The sequence below is a fragment of the Cardiocondyla obscurior genome, linkage group LG04 (genome assembly GCF_019399895.1).
Source record: "Cardiocondyla obscurior isolate alpha-2009 linkage group LG04, Cobs3.1, whole genome shotgun sequence".
Lineage (NCBI taxonomy): Eukaryota > Metazoa > Arthropoda > Insecta > Hymenoptera > Formicidae > Cardiocondyla > Cardiocondyla obscurior.
The window spans coordinates 2,557,717-2,583,478 of record NC_091867.1 but is presented as its reverse complement, the minus strand read 5'-3'; the positions used below and the strand labels follow the sequence as shown (position 1 = coordinate 2,583,478).

The window sequence follows — 25,762 nt, the reverse complement described above, 5'->3', positions numbered from 1 at the left end:
CGTTCGCGAGTCGAATACTTCTGCGCGTTTCTCCAAATCCCATCAAACATTCGAAGCTTCATGTTTTTGCTGTTCGGATTATTCCTTGGTATACACATGTATTTCCTTTCTCCTTTCCTTTCCCCGTTTAATTGCCGTGCGTTCGACATCGAGACGTACACCTATCAAACCCATCATTAACCCGTGCAGATCGCAATTTCGCCGGATATTTATTTATTTCATTATTCTCCTCGCGAAAGAAAGCAGCCGCTTCATGGCGCGCAACAAGTGTTCTCTCTCTCTCTCTCTCTCTTTCTCCTCCTTCCTTCTTTCCGTTCTTTTTCTCTCTCTCGCTCTCTTGAACGGCCGATATCCTCATGCACACTGGCATAACTCGTCATTAGCGCCGATTGAAATTCCGCGTGATATTAATTCGTTTTTGCTGTTTGCTCGACAAGAACACCTTCCGCGCAATAAGCGTTTCCTTCTCTCTCTTTCTCTTTCTCATTTGCGCGTTCTCTTCCCCTCCGCAGCGTAAGACGCCGTGCAAGCCAAGCCAGGGGCCGCCAACCAACGAAAGAGAGGGGCCGCATTGACGCGCAGTCGCCAGGTGAGGCAACGACGACGTGTTCGCCTCGTTACGTTCGAACAGGGGGACTTACGGTCAGTGCTGCGGAGAACCTTGCGACTTTCGACGGTCCTCCGTCCGCGAGTGACCGACCGACTTGAGGGAGAGAACATAGTACGGGATCGATCCTGCTCGCGCGTGCAAAACCACCACCTTTCTCATCTTCTCTTTTCGGTTAATCCAGGTGCGCCGCCCGTCGGTCGGATCACCGTCAACGTCGGACCCATAACCTCAAATCGTCGCCGCGTCCCTCCGTCCCCGCGAGAAGCAAGGAGAGAGAGCATGTCGTGCGTGGCGGATAATCAGTGAGCGATTAGTGATAAGGGACGTCCTCGGGACGTCGCGCGAGTGCATTAACAGGCGGCGATAGCGGCGGAGAAAGGAGTGAAGAAGGGAGGAACCGGACGCGGGATCGGATCAGGGGGTTGCTTCGCCAGGTGTGCTCCCGCGGGTAAACGATGACGGGAACAAGGACTGGAGGAACTGGCGGAGGAGGGGGCAGTTCTCAAAATGTCCTGGTTACCCTGTACGTGGCGACCGCCGGTCTCCAGGGAAACGCGCTCGGCTCCGACGAGGAGGAGATCACGCTGCTTGTCTACGTGCTCATCGACGAGCTGCAGAACAAGGTAAGTGCAAAGAGGAGGCACACGACGGGTGAAAGGGAGAAATAGAGAGAGAGAGAGAAGGAGAGATCGCGCGAGGCGGAAGTGGTTCGCCACGGACGAGTTGGTTCTCGACTCCGAGATTCATCTTTTCATGGGAACATCCTTGCGATAACCGCCGTCTATTTTTATTCTACCGATTTAATTTTCATTTAGCTGATCTTGATCTTTTACCAGTTTCGAGAAGTAGAAAAGAAAAAAGAGGGAAGTAGTAAGGGTAAGCCAGGATTAGTATTAAATATAATTGCCGAAGGATAATCCTGATTAGCTTGATTGCCTACCAGTTTGTACGATTGAGCAGCACGTATATTTCGTTAATGCAGATGTCATTTGTTTGTCACCTGCCGACGTGGAGTTACAATCAAGGACGACGAGATTGTGTTAGAAGTCTCGCCGCGAGCGACGGTCGGTTGATCGACCGTACGAACGAATCGAAATCTTGTTAATCTAGCACCGGGATCACTGTGAAAATGTGCGCTGATTGTCGATAGAAATCACCTAGAGTTTGATGTAAAGTATAACTTTTATTCGCGTGAAAAATCTTGTTTTGTTTTTCTTCATTTTTCGGAGCTGAGACTGAGATTAATTTACAGAAATTAAATACATAATTATTAATGCGTTTTGAAAAATTTAATTGAATTTTGTCTCGAAATAAGTCGCTAAGAAATGAATGTCGAGAGTCAACAATAGTACTTGTGAATTTAATAATTTTTATTTAAAGAAACATTTGTAACATTTAAAATCATGCAGAATGACAAGCCTTTTACTCATCTAAAGTCTCTTAACTACAATTATTTATATATTTTTAATTAGATATACTGCAACAATATTTTACAATGGTTTTTTTATTATATAATTTTTGACACACTGATGAGTCACTTGATTATCTCTTTACTTAAAAAAATATATTATCTCTTAACTTTAAAAAATTTTTTAATTGTTTAAGAGCACGACGATAATGTTTTGTAATGTATTTTTTGCAATACATGTCTTATTACCGCACATGTGTTCCGTATTTTTTACAGAAAGAAGAACATTTTTCAGAAAATAAATATTTTCTTTCTTTTTTTTCTTCTTTTTTTAAATTAAACGAGTATAAACTTATATAGAAACCATCTTTCCGTAGCGATTCACACTTTTGTTGTGAATCAAGGTACATTTAAGTTTCGTGTTTCGTGTGTTTATACTGACGGCAGCTATAGTGATAACTCTATTGCTAATAAATATAGGACAGTATGGGCACCGTGTCATTTTCGAAGATTTAGATATGTAAATATCTCCTTCTCTTTTTCTCTCTCTCTTTTTCTTCGTACATAAGATAGTAATCTGAAAATAAAAAGCAGTCGTGCTTAGCGAGACCTGGTTATTTCTGGCTGTAAAAGCCAATTTCGTCGTAGTTTTCGTCGTAGCCGCAACTACAAATCCGTTCTCTTAATTAGAATAAACGTTAAAAATACGTTCGTGACTATACGAGGCTTTTTACAGTACGAGGTCGTGAATTACAATTTGCCTAATTCAAACCCGAGTTTTTCTGATAACATCTTTATCTCTCAAATCTTAATACCGTTACATAGATACTGAATCGATTTATTATTACCTTTATTTTGCGTGAAAAAAAAAGTCGATAGATTACGTTAGAAAACAATTTTCGAACACGAGACAAAACATAATCGCGTATCGGTGGATATATCGGTAGATTCGCTAGTTTTATATCGCGGAAAGATCGAGTTGTTTTCACGACGAACGCTGATCAATTAAGTATCGTGATTAGCAAGTTTTTCAAAACGTATTACGATCTAGTCTCGATACGCGAGATGTAAATAAAAACGCGATTGTAAATAAAAAATCTCGGTGAAGAAATCGCAATAATCGCGTATCGTCGTCTTTTAAGTTACGAGCTTCTAACAGGTGTTTTTTATCAGAAAATATAATTAAGAAGGACGAAGGAAAATATTACAATCGCCCAACGTACGAAGGGCATTAATTTAATACATTTTAATACACATAAAATCGTTCATTACATAAAAATGTATATGCAAAATAGATAACTTCTAATTGTTTATTTAAAATAATTTTACTTTCTATTGCCTCAAAAGTTTTATCTCTTTTTCATTTTTTTGTGTCACTTTATTGGCTCAATGAATTTTAAACGACTTTAGCGTTTTGTTGATTCGGGATTATTCATGAAAGTTGATTTATTAATTCTTTTAGAATTCAAAATCATCCGTCGCAGTAAAACTTAGCTTTTAATCAGTTTTAGTAAAATATTTTTCAATGTCATTTTTAAAGAATATTAATTGAGTAAAAATAGAAAAATGTACGTCACTTTTTATTATAATTTTATCATTGTTATCTATCGTTTTGACGGATTTAAATATTCGTATTTCGTCCTTCGAAAAGAGACGTATGAGAAATATTTAGAATATATGAATATTAATATATCGGTCATATCATTAAAGGAATATTTATACTGCAGAAAACGATTGCGAAAATTAGCGTATTTTTCTGTAGCTGCTGTTTTGTTCTAAATGCTATACGTCATGATAATTTAGCTGCAAAGATAATGTTACCAACATTTGGATTGTTTTTATCGAAGCAATTGCATTCGCAGATAACAATGACTTTATTGTTCTTTTCTTTTTTTTATAATTGTTCTTAGTCTTCTGCATAATTATTTTAATTTAGAAATTCATATCGATATTTCTCTTTTTATTCACATATTGTTTTTTTGTGCATTTTTTCATTATTTTATCATGAAAAATGCATATAGTTTTTTATGGAAAAAAAACCTCAATGTAATTCAACATGACCCTTTTTTCGTTCAATTCATTTTAATGATCGATTTGCCGTGAAAGATTTTTAAAAGTGATCAAATAACCTTTCCATCGTTCTTCTAAAAGATCACATAACTTACAGATTAAAATTCGAGCCAAAGAGTATCAAAAAAAAAAAAAAAAAAAAGTAAAATCAAAGTTGAATCGAAACGACGAGTAGAGAATGCTGGCGAGGATCTCTGTGGCGATTCGTAAAGATTATAACTCCTCGATTTCGAAAATTAGCAATTCGTATTCGTTTTGTAAAACAGATTCATATATTACTTCGAACATTTCTCTTTGCATAGATAAGCCCAAAGATACGGGCGCGATTCTGGATTGATGTACCGCGTTAAATTTATCGACGGTGCGATGCATAATGCGGACGTAAAATGTTTTTCGTGGCGTGCGACAAACTCACGTCGCTGCGTTATGCAGAACTGTAGCTTCACTCCTGCGGAAGCCGCGGTCTCTCTCTCTCTTTCTCTCTCTCTTTTTCTCTTTTAGTACGAGACGCTTACGCGATCATGCCGGTGCGTGTCGTCGGCTGCCATTGTTTCTCGAATTATCCGGTGGAGGCGGAGCATCGCGCCCTCGAAAGGTCGTCCATTACCTCCAGCCTTGTGCCGGCGCGATCACCCGGTTATGCGCCTGGCGCCGTTCGCACGCTCGTTCTCTTTTTTTCGTCCGTCATTTTCATCCCCTTTTCTCTGCTGATTTCGTACAGCGTTATTTTTTTTTTTTTTTTTTCTTTCTCTCTCTCTCTCTCTTTTCTCGCGTCTCGTTCTCTTTTTTTCGTCCGTCATTTTTATCCCCTTTTCTCTGCTGATTTCGTACAGCGTTATTTTTTTTTCTTTTTTTTTCTTTCTCTCTCTCTCTCTTTCTATTTTCTCGCGTCGACTTATCCTTTGATTTTAAGATCTCGTCGATTTCTCTTGAATTTTCTTGACGTTTGAATGAATCAATAGTACCTTTGATTTGATCCGCTCGTTCGCGCCTATACGAAATTTATTTTGAAAGTACGAGGACGCTTACGGCCACTTTCGGCTCGGTCTTACGCAAGGGCTGATTGCGAGACCCCTTCCCTTTCGCGATTGAGACATTTTTCCACGTTCCGCGCAATTTCGCCCCGGCATAATCCGACGATACTTAGGAAAGAAACGAGAAATCGTGAATCTAACGTGGCTGCCCGAAACGATGCTTTCTCGTACGCTCCGTCGATAGATTTTACTTCGTTAAACTCTATGTAATTCAAACCAACGAGGGTCTAATTCTACAGGAAGCTCCAAAGTATCGGAAGCTTGTACGGTCTTTATACGGATCTCTCGTACATTACTATACGTATCTTTGTACTTTTATTTTCTTTCCTAGCTAGTTAAGAACCGTAATGATTACTGAACCGGTAAAAGACCCGGTATCTGTGTGACGTTTTCGTTTATTTTTTTTAATTTTTTTATTTTTCCACCGTGGTATTTTCCACATTGTTCCCTCCGTTTCGGACCGCAGTGCGCAACGTAATACATCGTGCCTTTCGAGAAATTTTGTGCGCACGCGTGCAGCAACAGGTGCTCCCGGTTTTCCTTTATTCTTCGTTGCGAATCGTGTCTTGCACGAGTGCGCCCGGGTCCCATCTGGTCAGCCGTTTCCTTTTTTTTTTTTTTTTCTTTTTTTCTCCCCCGAGTCGCATACCTGCCTGCCTATAATCTCGAATGGTTCCCCGATCGGGGACAACGGCCGCGAGCGAGCGAGAGGCGTTCTCGGTCTCTCCTCTCGGTTACGGAGAGGAAATCGAACGATAAGAGGCATACGTCGCTGCCGTTAAAGATCATATCGCCGCAGATAGCGGTATTTGACGTAATCGTCTCGCCTCGAAAATCACCTCCTTCGGTTTTTCACGCCGGCGTCTGGCAGCACGCAGTAGGTCTATCGAATTTTTGCGATTTGAGAACGCGCCGGTACTGTTCTAGATTTCTACGATACCGCGTATCTTGTTGGCTCTCACCGGTTCCGTTTTGTCGCGTTCTTTGAAACAGTAAATTTTTGAGAGATCAGCGACGACGGGGATAAGTAACTGAATCGCCAAGTATGCTTTACAGTAAAAGATTTAGCTCTCAGAGTCAACAGTTCATTGCGTGTGTAAGATCTCAGATGGAGGTGATTGTGGAACCGCTCGTGTATATGGTCACGTATCGTTATTTATGAAATACAGTCGTCTGGTGACAGAGTTCAATTACTCTTCGAACGCCAGCAAACCGCGGTTCACTCCGAGACCAATTTCATAACTTGCGGTGAGCCTAGTTGATGCTTTAGCCTAGGTATATTGCGCCGGTATATCCCGTCGCAGATTTGCTGGAGCATTCTCTCGTGAGAAGCGAGAGGACGTTGACTTATGCTGACAGCAAGGCTGCGGCTGTGTCTTGAAACATGCGCCGCCGGCGTCAGGGACGCAAAAACGAGGGATACACGTTCCGCTTGCGGATTAAGATCCCGCGGATTTGAAAACGTCACCGGCCTCGAAATTCATCTCGAGTACATGTAGATCCGCTTTTTTTTTTTTTTTTTCTTTTCTTTTACTCGAGAAAGATTCGTTCGCGATTGCCTAATATTTGAACGGCCCGGAAAGCCGCTTGTGTTTGGCAAACTCGCGCTTTTCCGGACCGAGCTCTCGCCCGTCGGCACTCGGCGTAGCCGTTTCCTTGGAACTTATCGTCGTTTAATTATACATGCGTGCACCTTTGGATATGTACACGGTGGAATAGGTGGAAAGAGCCACGTGTTTTTCAAGGGACACTGGACCTCAGGCATCCGTCTATTAAACAGAGAGAAAGAGAGAGCGGCGTGCATCTTTCACGAGCGGTTCCCACGCGGGAGATCTCTTCATCGAATCCTCCTTCTCGTGGGTTCGTCTCCTTTGGCTTTCTGTAAATCCAGCATTCTGTTCGTGTACACGGACAGTACATTCGCGGCGCGCGACCGACCGCCCCATTCCGGTCCTCCATCTTAACTCTTTCCTCTCTTCCCACCTTCCTTCGCTCGCGATGGTCTCTCCCACCCTGGCAGTCCGGGTTCTAACCATGGTCGGCCACTGCGAATCAGGATTGCGTCTCGACTCGGCGAACGTCGAGAGACACGCAATCGCGTATCAGGAAACAAGACACGCGGATAGATTAGACCTGCTATTACGGGACCTCGCTAATCCCACGTTGAAAAGAAAAAGAAAAAAAAAAGAAAAAAGAGAGAGAAAAAAGCGGGAAATCCGGCGACTGTGGGAGAAACAGATCGGTCTTCTTGGTCGATCGACCTGGGGGGTGGACACATGACGGCAATGATAACTGACGCTATTCTCGCGGTACGCGAAAACGTCGAGCTTGACCCGGCCGACGAGAATTACATAACGCATCAGATTTGCATGGCCATTTGTCTTTTTTTGTTCCTCACCGCGCGTTCCCCTCGGCGGAAGACGATATTCCCTCGTCTCCGTCCCCTGAAGCCGGGAAACCTTTGACCTGCCGGTCTCCCCACCGGGGTCCCGTAACGTCGCAGTTTGACCGGCACATTTACAATTTATGAGAGCCTCGCGTGTAATGTTTGACTCGACCTTGTGTAGAATCGCGCGCGACGGTTTTATACGGTTGCAACATCTCGTCGGCAAAAAGGAGAGAACACGCGTCGTCGCCGCTCTCTTGCCCCGCCGATTTCTCTTCTGCTCTCCTTTTCCTCTTTTTTTTTTTTTTTTTTTTTTTTTTCTTCTGTTTTCTGCTTCGTTTTCTCCGCACGGCGCGTGCCAACGTTATTCTGAATAGCGATTACAGCGGCGTGGGTGATAGTATTGGTGGAATACTCTCTCGTTCGTTGAACCTTCGTCCTTCGGATACATTGCCTTTTTCGTGCATCGAATCCGGAAGACGCTCGAGCACGAAATTAAACTTGCTTGTTAATCGCAGACGGATTCAACTTTGATGTTACAGTCTAGAAAGGAACTTTTTGCTCGCATTCACAATTTATATATACATTCTACTCTTTCACACTTTTGTACTTGTTCAATTTGTGATTTTATTTAAAATGTTTTTACATAAAAGAAATTTTAAAGCGAATTATTTAGTAGGAGCAGTTTTATTTTAAAGTTAAAAAAAATTAATTTAACAGTGCAGTATCCCAATTAATATTTAATTTAGTAGAATGGTTTCTATACGAAGCCGGCGAAATTGATCGAAGCTATCGTTTATTGAGGAAACGTATCTGTCGCAATTGTTTTGAAAATGAGCCGATTAGGTTCGCGTATTCTTTTGAATTCATCGCGCCGTTTCGACGCGCTCGTTTCACCGTTTAAGAATTCCAAAAGATATTCACGGTGGCTTCTTTTATGCGCGGTTTGAAATAAACGCACGTTTCTTTCTCGTAAGCTTCCCGAGAAAGCGACTCTCCGGCTTCGATTTTTCGGTAAGTCATTCCTGTCGCGAGTCGTCATAAAAAGGATCTCTCGCGCGCGACGAAGGCCGGTCGAAGGTGCGCGACTTAGATTTACGTAATACTCGACAAGAGAGAGAGATCCCTCTCTTTTGCGTGTTGCGCCACGGTCTTTTTATCGACATACGGCATGATTCGAAGACGCTTGATCGCGGCACGATGATGAATCGTGCTTCTGGCAGAATCGCCTTGATCTGTTAACCCCGCGCGTCAAAGAACCTGCCTATTATATTTCTTGCACGGACACATGTCGCCGCGAACCTGATGTGCGAATTGTACTAGAAACATTCTACGCTCGTATCTTTTTAAATAAAAATTAGGATTAAAATAAAAACCGCTTGGCTCAAATCGTGGAAATAGTTTAATTATACGTTCAACTATTTTTTTTGCTCGCCCGTAGTTTGAAAAATTGCTTGTGTGATTAAAAGGATGATATAAAATAGAATGGATTAATTATTCGTAGCGTTTAATTTAGTTGCTACATTCGTTAATTTTTTTTTTCCCCGAAAAAAAAAAACATTTCTAAACTGCTCTTTTTAATATTTTATTTTATTTTTAATAACTTTTTTGTATTATTTATTGGACTTAATTTACAATAGTCTTGCATTGTTTAAGCGATTGAAATATTAGAATATATTAAAAACAATATCAATGAGAAATATCAAGTAAAAATACATTCCAGCATTCTGTGTGAAGAATCGAATATCCGAACAGAATAGCGTTTGAACGTATTGTCGACGTGAAATCGCTTCGCGGCGCAATATAATATTTGAAAATATAATTATGAGGTTGAAGCGTGATCACGCGACGTAAACCGAGACATAAATAAATACATAAAAGGCAAATATATGTAAAAGTTCGCGATAAGCTCGCTTCGTACATGCCCCTTCGCATCAGAAATTATTGCAGAAAATTATTTTCGAAAAATGATTCTATCGTAATTGCTTTCGAGACGTTATCGTCGTTATTACTTACGTTAGTATATTAATAGCAATAGTAATTTCAAGACGAGGCTGCACGTCGACGCACGCGGTAATCACGATAGTACGTATTTACTATCATTCGTACGTGTTCATGCTGATTTAGTACTTACGTGTGTTACCTGTATAAAAGATATGCGGGCTCAGCAAGGTCGAGGGGCTTTCGTACTTTGCCCATTCGTTCTTACGTCATTAGACTACGTTAGAACCAATGTTTTACAAAGTTTGTCATATTGCACACTGAAGTTCGAAGACTTGAGTGCCGCGAAGCTTTCTATCTCTTTCGAAATTAAAAAACAAAAGAAGAAAAACGTGACATAAAAAATTTAGGTGTATTACATGCTGTTTTGATTTCTGCGAAACAAAACCGACCTGAGAACTTCTTTCGTTGAATCCTCCGAAATGTTAAAACTGACTGTACATTTTTATTTTTCTGCGATAACAATGGGAAACAGGAACGTGAAATGTCGCGGTGTAATTAGCGAATTTTGAAAATTGTTGCCACAGTACCGCAATATTTTCTTCATTTGCGGTTTCTCTTATTCGGTTTCACGATTTCTTTTCTCATTGTTAGCTGGAAAAAAAAACAAGTTTGAATAGCTCATTTAGTGATTTATGAGTATCTATTGTTCTGCTTTTTTTACGTGCGAAATCTTGAATCAATAGCTGTAAAACTCTGATCGTCATTCTATTCTATTAAAAAAGAAAGTCTTGATTCGGGAAGTAAATGATTAAATGAGGGAGGAACGATTAAATTAATTCGTCGTATATTCGCGTAACTATTGATCAGATAATAGACATTGAAGCTGCAAAATTATTTAATATTTTAACTATCTAAATATATTTCTCCGGATTCTCCTGAAAACTTTTTATTTTTTCATAGAGTCAGTTCTCTTCCTTCGAAGGACAATATGTAATTAATAATTGATTTACTTGAACATTTTCTTAGAAAGACAATAGATAATTTTTTTTATTATAACGTTACAAGAAGTGTAATACTTCCAGTCAGTACATAATTATAATCACACATTCATATATTCTACTCATTTGCTCACATTTTCCTGCATAATCATTTTGTAATATACTGAGTGACCTCCAATTTACATTCAACTTAATTTAAACTTAATTAACTTATTTACTTAATGCTTTTCGTTATAGCCTCATTTCCGTCATTTGCTTATCACATTTTTTTTTTTTTGACCTTCTTTTTACTTTTTTGCTTTTCCTTTTCGCTTTTTCCTACATTTTTTAATCAAACTTTTGATTAAATTTTAATTCACGTCGTTTCACATTTTCTTTCGAAATATCCGTGATCAAGAGACAAATATTTTAAACAATCAGATCATCGCGGTGCATTTCTAGCTGCCCCTATCGATATGCAAACGTTGCGGCTAGCAGATATGCTTCGGTCTCTTTGCAGGCACTTTTCAGGCGTTAATCACTGCTAATCGCGATGCATTATCAATGCACGAGGAAACGCGCGGGTCAAGTTCAAGGTGCTTGTGACCTTGACCACGTGCTGTCGTAGACCTCGACCTTCATTCGGTTTTGCGTGTTTTAATCGAAAAGAATTGCCGCGTCCCTCCGAGTGTTTTCAACAGCGGCGCATATTTTAGCAATCATCAGGGAGGGGAAAAAAAAAAAAGCTAACGATGGAACGCTAAACAAACGTCCGAACATGCCTCTTTGTGTAATCGCTGCCGGATTTTTACTCGCGTTACATCACACGTCAATAACGTAACGTGCGATAACGAAATCGAAATCGCTAATCGCGCACGATCGCCAAGATTCTTAATCGTACAGAAGATGGAGGTAAAGCGAGCGCGTACCCGAGATAAAAGCACGAGGCAAATGGCCACGCGAGAGTTAGAAACGTAGAGCCCCCGTTTCGCAAGAAGCCGATCTTTTGATACTGCAAATCTTATCTCTGCTCGCGAATGTTAGAACAGATGGGACTAAGTGCAATCGCGCGAAGTAATTGTACAAACCGTGCGTCGTTATTCTTTCGCGATACGCATTTTTCATAGCGTTTACTTTCGCGCGGCGGAGTGTTTCGGCTTCGAAGCGCGGAAACGCGCTGGCTCGTGATTCTTATTCCTTTTTTTTTTTTTTTTTTTTCTCTCGACTCTTGCGTACGCGGCACTTCGGCGACCCGCTTCGATAAGCACGGTAGCGAAAGCGCTGGTTCGTTCGATATCAGATAAAATTGAAGTTGCGTCTCTCCCTTGCGCGAGTGGAGCATAATTGATACGTCATTTCGCGGCGCATAGCAACAGCTCGGCGGAGCTCAACGCGGCGCTCGCTCGACGGTTTTTGCTTGCCGTCGCATCTCACGAGTCGGGCGCACGTTCTTTTTGCAGGTGCTGGGCAGGCAGCAGTACATCGTGCGGCCGATGGTAATGGAGGAGAGTTGCACGCCCGGGACCGGCAGCGAGAACCCAGCGATTGCCGGAAGTAGCGGGATTATTAGCGAGGCCGCGCTGGCGCACGCACCAGCCTTGACCGAGCGAAGTCTCCGGGAGTACGGGGTTTCTCTGCAGCAGGCGATCGAAAAGGTGCCCTTTAAATTAGCGACAGTGGGAGGAAAGGACGGGCGTTTATTAAAAATCATATTCAAAAGTCTAACTGGCTGATAAACATTATCTGTCTTTTGAAGATACTTGCGTATGTATCGATAATGCGATCGCTGATATATCGCTCAGCGTATTCGTCAATTATATTTTCAAGGGATTCGTGTAGCGGCGATAAAATAATCTAATTACGAGTCTGAATATTAACATTTTCTTTTCGTTTTCAAGTTTGAGGCTTGGTGGAGCACCGTACCTGGCGTAACTTCCGGTGCCAAACCGCGATTCGTCGTCGACGGCCAGGCGCCAATGAGGCAATGCCTGCATCCGGAGGCTTGTAATAAGGACATTGAGCTACCAGAACATTACAACTACTTTTACGATCTTCGGAAGGATTTCGTGGAGTGCTACTCGTCTCACGGAGAATTATCGACGCTCGGAGTGCAAGAAATGCTGCAATGTATCCTTTTACGTTCATATAGAAGTTGTCATCAATCACCGAGCTGACTTCCGTTTTTCTTTTTCGTATCTTTTTAGAAAAACATGTTTAGTTTCTTTATTTCTCGTTCCGCCTACAATTTATATCATTATCATCGACATCAATGCCACTGCGTGCGACCAGTTGAACAATGGCAATTATTCATGTAACACGCCAAAGATTTTATCGTCACTTTTTGATATAAACTTGATAAATTCTTTTTAACTTCGAGTATGATACCAGAATGTCAAGGATAGAAATTATGAAACAACTTTTGGTTTTGAAGAATTTTAAGTAGCGTAAGAGCTTCAAAGTTTATCGCGCTATTGGTAATTTAACGACCTGAATTAATTTATTATCGATTTCCTTTCGGTCTCTGAAAAAATAGTCGATTCAAGTCTCATTTAGGATAGTTCGTGCTCCGAAGTGTGTTATGCCAATTTAAGAATTTCGTAGCGTATTGTATGCTAATGTCAACGCGTCCTCGTCCCCATGGTGTATCGGTAACGTTGCCTAGCCATGTAATGGTATGGCAGTCTCGTACTCTAACTTGAGCGGCGTAACGCTGACACCGGCACGTCTGACGAAGAAATTCACCCACGTGTTTGTGAGTGCCGCTTATGAATTCCACGTTGGGAATCTTCGCGTCGTGTGGCCGTCAGACGGCGCGACGAAAGTCGGTCCGAGATACTTGATCCTCAACGACGGCATCGGCCGTCTCAAGCGGAGCCAGTAGCGAGTAGTCTTTCCGTACAGATTATGAGCGCACGTGTCGTGTCCATCCTACCATCCGCGGACTCGAACGCAAACGTGACGATCTCCCTGCCCGATTTCGGAACGTGTCTGAATTGCCGCAGATTTGATTAGGAAAAGTCGAAAGGCGCAGGAGAAACTCTAGTGGAACAGCATCTCCTTCGCAACGTGGACACTTTCTGGACTCCGCGCTTGCGTTTAAATTGCTACGAACCAAAGTCACGGACAGGTACGTTTACGTTTCGCATCTGTCTTTAGGTTGGCGTGGAAAGATTGGTAGAACATCTGGTTAATTGCATCCGAGAAGTAGTTTGAAAAATAGGATTCCGTTATCCGTCCGCACTTCAGGCTCGATATAGGGAAATCTTTTAATTCCATACATTGAGCACATAATTAAATTAATTAATTTATTTATAAAAATTGCATTCTGTTTGCTAAAGACGTCACGACGTCGTTGTCCCATCTTTATTTTACTCACGGATTAAATTTATCTCGCTACTGGTTTCTAATGAAACGAATATTAATACGATCTCTCGCTCGATTTATCTCTTGTTGCAGCGCACTTTCGTTTAAGATTTGAATCGCGAAGTAGAGAAATTTCTGAGAAGTCAAAGGTAATAAGACGCTCTCGAACGAGTTGAGACGTTCGTTTTAAATCCGATCTTAATGCGGATTCATACCGTCTTTTATATTCAGCATACATTGCCACATCTACCTGGCACTAATAAAACAAGACCACCTGCGCTGTCTGAGACATATGTGTACGAATGTGCACATATGCATATCGATCGACTTACCGTTCACCTGTGCCAATGCGAGCCGCGTTTGAGATTAACCGACTTTTGGTTTTCTACATTCCTCTTCCGAACACACACATGCCATATCAGTTCGTGCAGATTTGCGATACTTGTAGAGGATTCGTCAAAGCGGAAAATTGTGGTGGATTTAGAATTCTTGGCATCTTTGTCAATGTTGTATAAATATTACTTAAACGTCGATTTATACTTCTAAAAATATCTTGATAATCATAAACTTGGGATATTGGATTCGTATTTTTTATTATCCTGTTTATTTAACCAATGCCATTTAAGAGATGCGACGAAATTGTTGTTGACTCTTTATTACTTCTATCGCGATTAGAGACTTTCGAAAATGTCACTCGGCGTGTCAGTTCCCGAGTGACGTTGATAAGGAACTTGAAATTATTATATACATATGTTATATTTCTGATATTATTTTCTTGTATTCAGATTTTGAAGGAAATCGTGAATGTAAAAAATTGTAATATCTTGAATTTTTCTCATATCGAATTAGATTAGTTCTTATCGTTGTTTCTAAGCAAAAGTGCGTGGTAGAATTAACATCTTCGACAATTCATTCAGAAACCGGCACGCTTGAAATATTTTTTTCTCCGTCTTTTTCAAGAATGTTAGAATATGAGTTTAATTCTCACATTTCTTTCTTTATTATTGTGCTCTTCGCCAGGGTATATTTTTGGATCCTTCGTTTGCGACCATATAAAATATCACGAAACGAGGAAAAAGGAACGTCGCATTTTACAATCAATAATAACCAGATGACTTGAGAAAACCTCCGCAAGACGATGTCGTCTTATCAGGATACGGTTTAAAGGTCAGCTCGTTGAAGATATCGGTAACAGTCCAGTGACGAGGAAACGTCACGTGTATATATACGCTTTTACGTATATTGTTGTGTTTCTTTCCTTATTTTTCGATGGCCCTAATTTTCTATTAAATCCCTGATATTAATTTCTACGTGATTCATACGTTTCCTAGCCATTGTAAATTGTCTATTCATTTGCAGGTCGTTAACTATAAACAGGGTATGCAACGTTCTTTGTATCGCTTGCTTATGCTTTATCATTGTAACATCGTTTACCAAACCATCGTTCTTCCACTTGTTACTCGGCACGTTTAAAATTTTGAACTCGCGTTATATTTCCTAGGGAACATATCTTGATTAATAATTTATTGAATATATATTATGTCTTTTTCTTCCATTATCATTATGTAAGGTCTGTATAATCGCTAGGGTCATATGCAGAGTGGCATTGATGTCATTTATAATCGAGCACGCACGAATAAGGAATCTGCATAAAAGATACGAAATATATTAATTATATGAATTGTTGTCTTATCCATATTCTCAGATTATTTCCAAGTCTTATTTTTCCAAATTGGGTTTTATACGTTCTCTATGTTTTTTTTTTTTTTTAAGCGAAGTCTCAGGTTTTTGCGATTATGTTTTTTAAAAATTAATATTTATATCTTTCAGTTTTTCGCTATAAATTTTATGTATTTGTATTGAAATATCGCTTATACAGTTTTACTGGAAAAAAGACGCGTGAGATATGTCTGAAACTGTAAGCTTGCGATTACTACTTACTGGTAAATTTGAGTCAGCATTCAGTGCAAAGATCGTCGAGAGTTCTAGCTTAAAATTGTATTTTAAACTTCGTCTTTTTAACGAATTTGAACGAGAGTCGTTCTGCGTTATCAGAGATTTTATCGTTTACGAACAGATTTCTCCTTGACAATTAAAAATCAGATTTTGGACTACCGCCAGATACAGATAATGACTTTCATGTCAAAGAGATACAGGACATGGTCAACGTGGTACAAAGGATGATCAAGGATGGTAAGTCAATAAGTCTCGTAGAAAAGCCAAGAAAAATTATATTTCGTCCTAAAGATTACAAATTTTACGAATATGGAACGAATGAGAAAGAGTTTCTTAGTCCTTAAAATAATCAGACTGAGCTTTTTTTGCTTCTATTTTTTTTTTTTACTTCTCTCATGTAGAAGATAAGAGCTCTGGAGTATATGCGCTTGCACAATGTAACATTTCTGTACGCATTTCTTCAAATAACGTGCAATATATTTACGCCCGATGGTGAGATGGCCTTGAAGGTTGCGATTGCGCTGCTAATTAAGTTGCTCTTGTCAAAGAGTCACTCTTTTTAAGTACTCTCCGAAGAAGTTCGCCTATCTCGAGAAATGTATAATGTTCTTTCGAAATTTCAGGCTGTCAATGTGTTGGACAGAGAATTCTTTCAAATGGTGAAGTTTGATGCTTTTTAATTGATCCATACTCTCTTATACATTGACACGTAGACATGTTCAACTATTTTGTCATAAGTAAGCGCAGGTCAAGCTACGCAATGTTCTAAAAAGCGTAACGGCTTCTTATCACAGTGATACTCAACCTGCAGAAAGCTATGTTGCTAATACACACGCGCTAGCGCTATCGCGATAATACATGCAAGAAAAAAGAAAAGAAAGATAAGTTGCTTTGGACATCACTTCATCTTTCAGTTCGTAATAACGATAGCTACGGCTAAACTAAATTCAAAAGCTTATATATAGCGTGACAATTCCAAAAATATATATTACTTTTGATATTGGTAAAATTATAGGACGTGATGAAGTATTTATTTTATTTAGGCATTTTTAAGTACATATTCAGATTAATATGTAGTAATTTATGTGAATTTTATTTTTAGCGAATAATATGTGGAGCTATTGTAATCTCTTTTTTATTTAATGCTCGTTATGAAAATTTTAGTTAAATACTTGGAGTAAACGGGGGAGAAAAAAAACTATTGATTAACTTCACATGCATTTCGCAGAAAAGTCGATTTTTACTTGTCGACGGCGCACATTTCGTCGAGGCCACGAATCGAATGATCGTATGAGAAATCGGAGACTTTCTGGCGGATATAGGATTACGCAAAGCAAACGCAAAATTTGGAGAACATTACGCACTGCCGATAGTTGGACTTGGGGATTTTCGTTGAACTAATCAATTAACATTAAGAATATATGACTTTTATCAAAACTTTCTTATATGAAAAGTAAAGATAAAGTTAATTTAAAAGGAGAATTTTTAAGTTTCTGAAAAAAATATAAGAATTGTGTAAGAATTCAGTAATCGAGAAAGGATTAGATATAAATAAGTTTTATCATAGTGTCGAACGGAAAGAGAAGTAAACTGCTTCTTATCTCAGAGATTACTACAAGAAGAACGTGAAAGATTTAATATTGTATAAAAAATCTGATACTACAAGACGTCATTTGTCAAAGAAACAGCTTCGAGAAATATTAATTAAAAAATCTTTTGGTAATTCCACGAATTTTAATAAGCAAAATGTTAGTTATCAGTAATTTATTATTTAATAATTATTTATAAATTGTTATTGAGGAGAATTAACTGCATTCTTTTTTTTTTTCTTTTTCTTTTTACACATTTTTGTATGTGTCATATGAAGCGGTTATTTTCCCGGATGGCAAGATGTGAAAAGAAAAGGAAAAAGGAGAGAGAAAGAGAACAGAAAGTGCAGCTAGTCAGGCACACGCGTGCCTGTTTGCCTTTCTGCCTATGATGGCTAACCGGTAGTTTACGATGCTGTTACGAGTGTGACGTGGTCTGTAGAATTTACGTGCACGCTTTGTTTACACACTATGCGTTCCACGATTCTTCGTGGTACCGACATGTCCTGTGGTATGTTTTGAAGTTCGTTCGTTTGATGTTTCCTGAGGAATATTTGTTCTAAAAGTTTACCTCTTGGCAAAAAGAAAGTTTGATTCCGAATCGATTAACAAGAAATGTATATCAATTGTTTTAGACGAAATCTTAGGATGGCATCTTCGTGCACACGTTATTCTTCTTGTTTTTTTATTTGAGTTTATTCCACTTTGACTACGTGGCTTAATGTAATTGAAAAAGACACTATTATTTAGATGATTGTAATCATCGCTCACTTAAAAAAATTAATTAACGATTTTATTATTTTAAGCTAAAATAATGTGTGTTAATTAATTTGACTACTGTGTAATTATATATTAATTTTCAGGACACATTTTTAAGAATCCAGAAGTCATAAATATAGTTTTGGAACCTGGCATATGGTGAGTTTGTGAATTTTGTATATAATGTATACATTAATTTTTATGGATTATTTAACTAACGTGACTTAAATCTATTTTCAGCTCTAAGGACGAAGAAGTGGATAATGATTGTGTAGTGAGAGCACGTGGTCTCCCTTGGCAATCCTCAGATCAAGATATTGCCAAGTTTTTTCGTGGGTTAAATGTTGCCAAGTAAGTCTCTTTTAGATACATGAAATACAGCCAATATAAATAATAACTAACGGGCATTTTTGAGCAATATAAATTAATTGTCTCTCTAACTATCTTTTTTTCGTATCTATGCACAAGCCACATGGATTTGTGTGAAGCAGGTAATTGAAATAGCCATATTTCCTACAATGCACTTAGACGCACATGTTTCTATTTTCCAGTTTCTTTTACATGACATAACATAAACACGATCTAAGAAAACTTTTCTGCTCGCTTATTAGCTGTTGTACAAGCAATTATATATCTGGAATCTAATGGCAATTCTGAAGATTAGATTTCTCGTAGAACAGTTCTATTAATTGTTTTTATCAATTTTCTACTGACCGTAAATGCGAATAAAGGAGTTGGTCGCTGCGCGACAATATATTCTAACAGTGGTGTAATAACTTTTTTAGGGGTGGTGTAGCTCTTTGTTTAAGTCCTATGGGAAGGCGTAACGGCGAAGCATTGGTACGGTTTATTAATAAAGAACACAGAGACATGGCGTTGAAGCGGCATAAGCATCACATGGGTATCCGATACATAGAGGTATACAAGGCGTCCGGAGAGGACTTTGTTGGCGTTGCTGGTGGTACGAGCGGGGAAGCGCACGCTTTTCTATCACGCGGGGCTCAAGTCATCGTCAGAATGAGAGGCTTGCCGTATGATTGTGTTGCCAAACAAGTGGTACATAATTATTTAATGATCTAAGATATTTGCATATACGATAACGCAAGCTTCTTGATTACATTATAGTCTTTATCATTTTTACGTTATACGTCATTAGCAATTTTTTTATAGTTGGAGTTTTTTCAATCTGGACAAAATCCATGCCAAGTATTGGATGGCGAAGATGGAGTGCTTTTTGTAAAAAAACCAGACGGTAGGGCAACAGGTGACGCCTTCGTTTTATTTGCGAAAGAAGAGGACGCAGTGAAAGCCTTGAGCAAACATAGAAACTGTATCGGCAGCCGCTATATAGAACTCTTTCGAAGTACGACGGCGGAGGTGCAACAGGTAAATTTAAGCGTAAATTTTACGACAATATAAAACTTTTATTTTTATTTAAATTGCAATTTTATAATAGGTGTTGAATAGAGCGACAGATCCGAAGCAAGTAATATTACCACCACCGCCTATCGCTCAATTACCACCTTTGCTTCCTCAGCATATCATTACGTCTGGTACGCGCAAAGATTGCGTTAGGCTTCGTGGTTTGCCGTACGAAGCGTTGGTCGAACACATCTTAGAATTTATGGGCGAACATTCGAAAAATATTGTCTATCAAGGTGTTCATATGGTTTATAACGCTCAGGTAGATATTGGTTAAATAAATTTGTGTTCTACTTATTTACACTTTTTTTTTTTTCTTTAATTTTGTAATGATTTTATCAGGGTCAACCGTCTGGTGAAGCATTTATTCAAATGGACAGCGAGGCATCGGCGTATGCGTGTGCGTCACAGCGACATCACCGATACATGGTCTACGGCAAGAAGCAGCGATACATTGAAGTGTTCCAGTGCAGCGGCGACGACATGAATCTGGTATTGACAGGTGCGGTAACATCGCCGTCTACCAAGGCACTACTATCACCCGGTACGTTGACCTCACAGTCCTCCGCGACTTTGACACATCCGTCTGCGCCAGCACCGGTGTCGGTGCCGGTACCGACGGCACAGGCGCCGCCGCCACCGCCACCCCTGTGGGACATTCACGCTTTGGTGCAGGCCCAAGCTCAGGCCGTTCAGGCGCAGGCTCAGGTGGCGCAAGCGCAAGCACATGCCGCCCAAGCGCAGGCTATCAGGAATCAGGATCTATGGCTAATGGCCCTGGCATCGAATCCGTCTCCTACCTCGACTACCCATACACATACTTCGGCAGTCGCCGCTGCCGCTGCTGCTGCTGCCACAAGTAAATCTTTAGCTCTACCGGGTTCGAATCCGGTTGCTCAAGCTCAAATCCCTACTGCATATGCGGTAGCACCCCCAGGGTCTGCGGCAGCTGCTATCGCAGCCGCTGCAGCTCTTCACACACCACCGACTACTCCGGCAGCAGCGGCCGCGGCAGCAGCTGCGGCAGCTACACCGTTTTTGTTCTTTAATGTTCCTCATCATCCCCGTTTTCCTATCTTGCGAGCACCGGCGCCACATGGGTTGTTAGCGCCTATTATTCCCACCGCACCAACTTTAAATCCGGCCGCGATAATGGGTTTAAAGAGAACGTGGGACGCTGCCTTCCCCACCGATGCGACGGGAGGTAACGTCACCACGAAACGTACAGCTTGGCATACACCGGCAGCGGCATTCCACGCGGCAGCTCCGACTGCAGCCCCGGGCTTACCCTATCCAGCTCAGTTTTATCCCCAGATCTGATACATGATTGTATCGATCTTTAGTTTTGTTTTATAACCTTTTCCTTAGATTCCAGACGAGGAGAACGGAAACGATTGCTTCGGTTTCTCCATTAGACGAACGAAAAATTGTTATTTGCGCGAAAATACGCATGCCACGCGGGAGTTATCGTGTTACGACAATATGACTTACTTTTGACGGATTTATGTACATTCTTAGCGAGTAAGCGTTGTAATTATTCGCGATATCTACGACATTCCGTTTCGTATTCCATGTAAGTCTGGCAGAACGTCATTTACAACGTTTGTCCGGCTGACAAAATGTACCTAACGTTTGGGAATGCTTAATACAAATTCGGGCGTTACTTACACGACGGTACTTAACTCGCAAGACGGATTATTTTTCTTATCCTAACGCATTTAGGCAGCAAAGCTAATTTCAATAAGCATGTTAATTGTACTGATAGGGGTATATAAAATTCCATTTTTGGCGTGCGCATATGCCCTTGTAATTCACGTGTTCACAAAGTACTTATTAAAAAAAACGCTCTAAAACTTAAAACAAAATGCTCTTCCACGTGAGCGTAACTAAGTGCCTTATTCAATGCAATGTGAACATGAAGTACTTTGCCTTGCTCTCAGAATTTTGTGGTCTATACGCGCTCCCTTTTATATACTATACATTAATACGTATAAAAAACGTCTCAGAAATATCGTAGAATACACAAATCATTTCTGGGTTTCACCGAAAATGAGGAGTTATTGAGACATTCTCTGGACATTTTTAATGTTAGACGTTTTTTTTATCAACATATTAAATGTTAAGGGTTTTTTTTCCATAAAAATAATCATTGTAAAATATTTTTGATGCAGTATATAATTATCGTTGGATATATTATTGGTTTAATAACATTGCTAAGAAACTTTGGATTCTTATGGCTTTAATGTCCGATATTTCTTTCGTATCTGTGGAAAAATGTCCACTGAGAATATCATTTATTGTCTCCGAAAAAAGCCTGCAAGTGGGTATTATCAGAAATACCTATTTATATATACATACACATATATTCATGTATAGATATACACATATATATGTATATATGTACATATGTATGGTTATACATATATATATATATACATGTATGTGAAAATGATTTATATATTTTGCTAGAAATACTTTATTAGCATTAAGTGTAAAGAAATAGACATTCCATCCAATGTTATATATTCTAAAGTCCTTATTTGGACGTATAGTAGATTCTTTTATACATGGCATCTATTATACGCATGTATGTTACAATCTGTGTAAATAAAATTTTATCTTTAATTATATTCGCGAACGAATTATAGTTCGCCCCGTTGGTTTCATCGCGGATCTCTTCATCTATTCTCTTTTTCATTTATTTTTCTTTTAAGGATTGTAACATGCAAGCTTTGATTTAAACTAGAAAGTTAATATATGTGAATCAGACCACGACTATAACAAAGCACATAAGATCCGTTTTGCTCTGTTATTTTATATTTGGGGAAAATTGCGTGCATATATATTTATATATATATTATATATTATATATATGCACACACATATACACATACTTTCGTACACATTGCGTTTTCACTGCATTTAGTACAATAATATCGTTAATAATCACCTCTATACACACATATACAGATGTGATTCAGCACTAATTCTATCGTGTGTGACGGATAATATCTTAGTATACCGAGTATGTGCATTAATAATCGGATTATGGTTTTGGAGTGTATCCGGGGAACAAAAAAAATTAATTAAAAAACACGCCGTCTTTGTATACGCTCTCGCGGCTTGTGATTTAACTGTGGTGTCGGCGGTATTTATTCTTTCAAAAGCTGGCTTACGGCCCTAATACCTTTTGTGATTAGTGTAGTTGGTGAGATCACATACATTGAGACGAATAGTTAGATTGGTGTACTAAGAAATCGAATATCGACTTTATCGAGAGGATGTGTAGCTCGCCAAACTTATTCTTGTAAGGGTGGCCTCAGAGAAATTACCTCACGCACTGCCACGCCAATAACGGGCTTCCATTATTCGCAATAAACGCGAGCAGTCCTCTCGCGAAGCCGATTTCGAGTTCGCGCGAATCGCCAAGTGTTGTTTAATGGTAATTTCACTTTTTCTTCTTGCCACGAGTTTTTTAATATACACATATGTGTTATTAGAATAGTGGGGGACACATATAGCTACAAAAAAAAAAAAAACATGAGACGGTCATAATTACTACTTTGCAGTCACTGTGTCCGCAAGAGAATGCGAAACGATTCTGGTTGCATGTCGTGTGGTTTCATGGAGGAATTTATATTTTTCCTCCCGTCGCGTTTCGCGAGCAATCACATAACGGGTTCGATCTTTTTCTTTCTTTTTTTTTTCTTCTTTTTTCTTTCCTTTTTGCCTTCGTACTCGCGGTTACACATATTATAACCAGTAATTGCCTTTGCGTTTTATTCGACGAGAAAGAAAAGTATGTCTCTCACGCTCCTTTCTCCTAAACCTTGTAACAAGTTTTCCACTTTAACTGTCTTTTTTTTCTTTTTTTTTTTAACTGTGATTCTATAATTATACTGCACCTTTTCGCGTGCATCGCGGTAGCATCACTGTACAAAGTCAATGATAGCAAGTATATTTTGATGTAATCTTGAGTTTTAGCTTGTTATAGTAGCTGCGGTGAATTACCTGGCATTGAGCACTCGATCCGGCTCTCGGCATCAATAACGTAACTGAGAAAATAATTTACTTGCAAATAATTGAGAACCGTTTAGAAAAAAAAAAAGACTGAAGTCGAATACAGTTGCACGAGGAAATTATCTTTCGCTTAATCTTCGGAACGTTTAGAGTGGAATCGGATGTTACCTTTGATCTTACCACGGATCAAGATAAAACGAAAGATGCCAGAAAATGGAAATCGCCAATCGTCGAAGACGTAGCGAGATTATCCGCCGTTTCGAATTCTGGGACCCTGGCTCGCATACATAGTCGGACATCCTTAAGATATCGGAATTGTGTCTCCCAGTTTTCGGTTGTATAGAATTAATTTATATTGTAGACTGCGAGACATGATGAAACGATGCGAAATAGAAATTTGAAAACCTGAATAGAGGGGAAAAAAAAGAAAAAAATTAATGATGAGTACACAGTGTGCCAACTGGTCGTCTTTCGTGTCGTTTCTTGAGGGTTGCATCTCGGAGTTATTCTAGCACAAGCGTATGTCAAAAGCGTGAAAATGTCCTAACGTTGACGTGAAATTAACGTGAGTTCTTAGGAAAATCTCCATTTTTTCCATTGTTCCTTTACTTCCATCTCGACATTTTTCATCTCAAGATATTTTCCCTTTTCTCTCGTCCCTCAAAGACGTAGGACACACGCACGCGGTATACACGAATTTATCCATGCACACACATACACACACACACAAACACACATCCACACGTACACGTATACACGCGGTATAATCTCTCTTTTTTTTTTTATCTTCTGTATACACTCTCTGTATATCGACGAATTTTATATTGACGGTAAAAACGATATCATGTTTAATAAATGTGCCTTGTGGATATATATATCTTTTTGCTTGCCGGGTTGGTGGACTCTTACCCTGATTACATTACGTCGCCCGGTGGTTGCACTCTTCGCAACGTTGATCCCGTTGCATCGTCTCGCTTGTCGCACCGCGAAGCGTACACTTTAAGCGATTGGGTTTTATGGAGAACATGCTTGAAATGCAGCGCTCGGAGATCCCCGATTCTTCCTGGAAGATGCCGAAGAGTGCAACCATACGGTACCTTGTTACGTTCTATACTGTTTTTTTGGGCTCACAGGTATCTTTGGTATCTACAGATCAAGTTGGAGATTTCTGTGTCGTAACTCTTAGCTCTCTTTCTCTCACTCGTTTTCTTTGTGTTTTTTTTTTTTTTTTTTTTTTTTCTGTCTTTCTCTCGTGCAAAATTCTCTTACTCTCTTTTCTCTCTCTCTCTCTCTCTCTACCCATTTATTTTATATTTTGTGATGTGAGTTCCCTCTTTTTGTCCTTAATCAAAAAATTGATCTCTAAGTGTTTTTCTTCTCCCTATCTCGTGATTATCAACCTTTCCAAGATGCTAAAATTTTTTATTTAGTCAAGCCAAACGCTATCAAAAGTTACTCTTAAATGTGGCCAATACTTACGAGCTTCTTGCCTATGTCGATCATCCCAGTGATCTGTTCAGAGACTAATCTAGCGAAATTACTTACCTCTCACCGTTGTCACATGTTTTTCTTTTCCTTCTGTATCCCTGCAAATAGCCCGATGCGATTACGAATCCACGTTGATTTGTACGAAATGTACGGTCTGTCATCCGTGTTACGTCTTTGCTCAAACCATAATTACTTGGCGGAATTATTTCCAGACAATCTATATAACAGTATTTATATTTCAGAACTTTTTGAAACAATGTTTTTTATAACACGCATGCGGGCTGTACTTTTGTTACAAAAAGGCGCAAGCAAAAATGCTTTTTCGCTGGGCGAGAGAGAGAGAGAGAGAAAGAGAGAAAAGAAATAAAAGAGAGAGAAAGAGAAAAGAGCGAAAGAGAGAAAGAAAGAAAGGGGGAGAGAAAAAGAGAGTGAGAGAGTGAGAATCTGCGTGTATCTGGTGATTTGGCAGAGGGGCGAAATCGCAAGTTGGTGCTGCATATTACATATTATATATAAATATAAAAAAAAAAAAGATACATTATATATCGTGTTACAATGGTGCAGTGTCGATTGCTGTTATGGTAGCGGGACCTACAAATACTAACTTCTGTGCTTCCAGGTAGGCCAAGTCCAAGTCATTATTCCTTTGGATGGCTGCATTCTTGCACGTTCTGAGCACGTTCTGAGCACAGTGAGCGCTCACAGGAAGATTACCTCTCTTCCATAAAATCTGTTT

The 25,762-nt window shown here is 39.6% G+C and overlaps 1 protein-coding gene across 1 annotated transcript; it reads left to right on the top strand.

The window, feature by feature from the left end:
* The first annotated feature begins 588 nt into the window (after positions 1–588).
* Positions 589–24,409, top strand: LOC139101766 (RNA-binding protein fusilli). The gene is made up of 11 exons (XM_070655169.1): positions 589–721; positions 792–1,233; positions 11,890–12,084; positions 12,328–12,556; positions 15,896–15,985; positions 18,201–18,255; positions 18,337–18,447; positions 18,882–19,152; positions 19,267–19,482; positions 19,553–19,780; positions 19,861–24,409. Exons 2-11 carry the CDS (start codon positions 1,066–1,068, stop codon positions 20,836–20,838), a joined length of 2,541 nt encoding a protein of 846 aa, XP_070511270.1. The 5' UTR covers positions 589–721; positions 792–1,065; the 3' UTR covers positions 20,839–24,409.
* The last annotated feature ends 1,353 nt before the right edge of the window (positions 24,410–25,762 follow it).

Excerpts from the sequence above, each read along its gene's own strand:
- LOC139101766 (XM_070655169.1), top strand. The coding sequence starts at position 1,066 with ATGACGGGAACAAGGACTGGAGGAACTGGCGGAGGAGGGGGCAGTTCT. Across the intron at positions 12,085-12,327 it reads TGCAGCAGGCGATCGAAAAG|TTTGAGGCTTGGTGGAGCAC; the intron begins GTGCCCTTTAAA and ends TTCGTTTTCAAG. Across the intron at positions 12,557-15,895 it reads AGTGCAAGAAATGCTGCAAT|ATTTTGGACTACCGCCAGAT; the intron begins GTATCCTTTTAC and ends ATTAAAAATCAG.